Source organism: Centruroides sculpturatus, unplaced genomic scaffold, assembly GCF_000671375.1.
Source record: "Centruroides sculpturatus isolate CEXI.00-Female unplaced genomic scaffold, Cexi_2.0 scaffold699, whole genome shotgun sequence".
In the NCBI taxonomy this organism is placed as follows: domain Eukaryota; kingdom Metazoa; phylum Arthropoda; class Arachnida; order Scorpiones; family Buthidae; genus Centruroides; species Centruroides sculpturatus.
In genome coordinates this window covers 390,423-395,267 of record NW_019385003.1, presented here as the reverse complement: position 1 = coordinate 395,267, position 4,845 = coordinate 390,423, and the positions used below count along the sequence as shown (strand labels likewise).

At 34.4% G+C, this 4,845-nt stretch overlaps 1 protein-coding gene across 1 annotated transcript in view; it reads right to left on the bottom strand.

The window, feature by feature from the left end:
• LOC111633254 (general transcription factor II-I repeat domain-containing protein 2B-like) overlaps positions 1–4,828 on the bottom strand; it is a 15,809-nt gene extending 10,981 nt beyond the window's left edge. Inside the window, exon 1 of the mRNA XM_023377790.1 lies at positions 3,499–4,828. Within this exon, the coding sequence (XP_023233558.1) occupies positions 3,499–4,473 (975 nt within the window). The 5' untranslated portion in view covers positions 4,474–4,828. The remainder of the gene's footprint in view (positions 1–3,498) is intronic.
• Positions 4,829–4,845: the final 17 nt, after the last annotated feature.

Here is a 4,845-nt window from a genome sequence, read left to right as displayed (position 1 = left end):
GTACTGGACAGACGATAGGTCGCCTAACTCGCCGTAGCGTGACGCTAGACGGTGAAAAATATATATTTAATTATAATAAAGTTACAATAAATTAAGTTAATATATAATTATATATACAGTACCTAATTTATATATAATTAATATATAATTATACGTACAGTACCTAATTTATATATAATTTATATAATAGTGTCCAGACGATAGAAATCTCTCCGTAGCGTGGTGCTACGGACGGCGGGAAAGTAGTTGGGCTGCCCGATGACGTTTAACGTAATTATAGGGGGTTTTTTACTGTTTTTTACGGATACCGTCACAATTTTTTCGCAGTTTTATAGGAATCGTAATTATTGGGACCGTAATTATAGTGGGGGTCGACTGTATAAATCAAGACATGTGCAAGCCTTTCTGTACTGTAGTTGTTAACGAATATACGTGTAGCACTCACTAGTAATCGAATTGGATATAAAATCGAAATCATCAGAAGATACAGCCCATTTACTGTTTAGTGGCTCTCAGATCGAGCTGAAGCTGCGTAAAAAATACACTTTTAATAATGTGTGCAGCAACGGAAATATCTATATGGGAATTTGAATTTTTTAATCAAAGTATTATATGTAGGTAAAAAAACACCCTGTTTACACAATGATCAGATTTCAAAGTAGCTAAAGAAATACAGAATATGGTTAACAGACATAGGACCAGGAAGCGCTACGGTTTATCTTCTGGTTGACAGAAATTGAAACCAAATTTAAACTGGCAGTTTGTGGTATGATCGAAAATGTGATGAGTGACTGTGTGAGAATGCTTGGCTTTACTCGCCAATTTGAAAATAAGGGTTTTATAAGTCCCCGTGCATTGGCTGTTTGAAATAGTAGGGATAAAAAATTCCAGCGAAAGTTTAATAAAGGCCGCCAAAGAATATATAGCACGAAAACACTTCCGGAATTCGCTTAGGAAAAGGGAAGACAATCGCTGTAGTGTTGATCTTTCATGTGTAGATGGTATGCAGGACGCTCCAACTAACTGTCAGGTTTATACGTAAATCGCAGAATTTTGAGTTGAACGTGTACTTTTCTCCTGACGTTTTTTCTTGATGTTGAAGAAACATACCCTAAACAAATCACCTTTACTTTTCGTATTTAACAATTTATTTAAAATTTCTACACCAGATTTTCTATTTCTCTTCACAGAAAGCTTCATTTCTTATTTGTTCTAGATTTTTCATGTCAAATTCCATCACTAAAACTACGATAGAATTTTACAAGGCAATTGTTGTTAATAGTTTTATGACCGTTGTCTTACAACTTAAACGATCAGTTTCTAATTGCTCGCAATTTGCAAATACTTGGGGATTGTTTATTCGGTTGGCATTTCAAACTTTTTGTTGGTTAGAGGTAGTTGATTCTTAGTAAATGATAAAAATCGTGGTATGTGGTAAGTCTGAATCGAAGTTTATATTGTTCAATGTTATAATTAAATTCACTTTCATATTAATAATAATTGTTATTATATAATACAAATAAATATTTTATCACAGTTCAATGTATGAATAGGATAATATTTAAAATCAAAATTACAAAGATATAGATTATAAATTCAATGGTTAAGTATTAAAGCAAAACGATTGCCTGATTACGTCGGGCTACATTATTACGTCTATTACTAATTAAGAGCTAAGCAATTTGGCAAAAGACGCAGACTTTAGGCGCCATCTTTTGCTGAATTTAATTATTATAATTAAATTTATATTTTAATACTTTGTTTACAAAGTTTGAAAAAATGATTATCTCTAAATTACTAAGTTCTAAAAGCGCGAATTAAACGAAAATCCTGTCACCGTCACCACACGGCATTCGGCAATTGCCAATTCGAGTTTCTCTTCGCGCCGATTTTTTTCTTCCAGACTCTTCTACTTAACAGATTTCCAACCGAGAGTACGTGAACTCCTAGAATAACGCAAATAGAATTTTTGCGTATTTGTAGAAGTTGCGCTTTTGACAGTGTTGACTATCTGCATGGTTTTTTGCCGCTTACTGTTACAATCTACAATCCAGTTGTTTGGCACCAATCGACTTATTGAAAAGTGTTTTTCCATCTTAATACTTTTATAATTTTGTTCTTTTTACTTATTATTGGAGGAGTCGAACTTAATCTAGTTTAAAAATGTCCCGACCACACCTTTCTTCTCATCGCCATGGGCGTATTCAAAATCTCAGCATCAATCCAGCGAGGTGCTGCCGGAAGTGACGCAACTGCTCGCGGCAGTCAGCGTTTTTCGGGAGAGAAAAACGGCGAATGATGTGGACTACCACGTTACGTTAAATTCGTTTTTGGACTTAATTAATAAGAACGGCTTAATGAAAAAATGAATATTACCAAAAGACAAATAAGGATGAAGATATTTTAAATTTTAGTAGGAATTTAAATATTTAAACCAATTTTAAAATTACACTTTAAGAACTAAAACATTATTATGTGATATGTCTTACGAAAATATATTAGTAAATATAAATATTCTATTGATATACTAACCTAATTTTAAGTTATTCGGGGAATGTTCATCAACAAATAAATTTCATTCAAATTTGTCAACGAAAAAAAAACTTTTTACGAGCCTCTTGGTGGCTGCAATCTTGTTTGCTGGTGTCTGGATCACGGAAAAATGACGCTGACAGCAACCGAAAGTCGTGTGAGATTTTGAACACAAGTGCTGAGTAGTGCTGGCTGCGTGCTAAGATTTTGAATTTGCCCCATAAAGCTTCGACTTCTGCTGTGTCGAGCGATCTCTCAGCGAGCAATAAAGGCAATTGATTTTTCGCCGTGACGCATATGCAATGTCAACCTTTTCGCTAGATCTGAAGAATAAAATTAATTCTTATGTCATTGTTTATCATATATTCAACATTAAGAAACTCGTTATGAGTTAAATAAAATGGAATGTAATGTATGTGGTTTAAAATATAGTCACAGAGAAAGTTTAAACAGGTGTATTAACGCAAGCAATCATGTAAAAAACGACAACAGCAGTGACAACAGTACGAAAGTATTTAAGGTCAGATAGTGTTTACCTACATTTCACAAAAAGAACAGTTTTTAATATTGATGTTCCCGATATTGGTATGTATTGTTCTATCGGAGACAGTATACATCAGGGGTGGCCAACCTTTTCAGAAGGCGGGCCAAATTTCAGAAATAATATTTCCTGCCGGGCCATGAATCTAATTTTTTTTGTGTGTTAATTAAAGTAAACAAGCAAGCGTGCTACAGCTTCAACCACATCGTCGTTTCCCAGTAGGTGAGATCGTGGTCAAACACTTGCCTCGTTTAATGTAAAAAAACACAAAAAATAGGTATATTTATTTTTTTCAAGAAAATAAAACATAACCGAGAATCAAACATATTTATTAGACAATTTTAAAATATTTGAAAGTGAGACATCTGACTTTGTTTTACAGAACTAAGTGCATCAAAATTGATCTCCAATGATGATGTCGCTACACGCAAACAGTTTTCCAAATGGACATCGGTAATTCGTGATCTCACTTGTGATTTGATGTACTTCATGCGACTAAATAGCTGTTCACACGCATAAGTATTTCCAAATAGCGAAACCATCGACAGAGCATGTTTGTAAAACACAGGATATTTATCCTTGTCCAAATATGTTTTATAGAACTCTTCCAAACCAACTTGATGGAATTTCTCTTTTAACTGTGTATCACAACATATTTCACAATGTTCCATTTGTAATCTTCCTGGTAATAAATTCACGTCTACCGCGAATGGCGTTGCAAATGCACGAAAAAGCACATGATGTTTTTCAAAATCCTGAAATCGGTTTTTAAATTCGAGATTTAAGTGAGATATCAAAGAAGAGTATTTATCTGCCACGTCCTGTGTGACGTCTGGTTGCAATGACAATGTAGGAAAGTGAGTAAAGTTTTTTGTCTTTAGCTGTTGTTCCCAAAGACCAAGTTTCATTTGAAATGCAGAAATATGATTATACATCTTATTAATTAATTGATCTTTCCCTTGTAGACGAGTATTAACGTCATTTAGGTGGTTAGTTATATCGACCAGAAATGCAAAGTCGCAAACCCACTCTTTGTCTTCAAACTCTGGGATACTTTTTGACTTGCTTGCAAAAAATGATTGTATTTCTTGCTGCAAATCAAACACTCTTTTTAACATTTTGGCACGGGTCAGCCATCTTACTTCCGCATAAAACGTAACGTCATTATAATCTGAGTCTAATGACTTCAGAAATTCTTGGAACTGACGGTGATTCAACCCGTTCGACTTGATAAAGTTCACTACTTTGACAACCACTTTCATGGCATGGTCCATTTTAAGGGACTTCGAACATAAATTCTCTTGATGAATAATGCAATGAAAATTTAGCATTAAAGTATTACCGACTTTGGAGGCCTCATTTTCAATCAATTTTACTAAACCTTCGTGTTTCCCAACCATTGCTGGAGCACCATCCGTTGTTAAGTCCGATAAGTTGTTAAGTTGTAACGAAAAGCGATTCAATGTCGATGTAACTGCCTCTAACAAATCTCGTGACTTAGTAGTATCCTTAAGTGGATATAGTGCCGCTAATTCTTCTGTCTTTTTAAAATGGATATCAACACCCCTGATAAAAATTGCCAATTGGGCAGTATCTGCTATATCTGTGCTTTCATCCAATGCTAGAGCATAAAATATAAACTCGGATGCTCGACTTTTCAAATTATCTTCAATATGCTTTCCAATGTCATCCACACGCCTAGTAATTGTTTGACGAGACAGACTTATTTTTGAGAAATCCTTCTTCTTTTCTGGACACAGAATTTCAGCGAC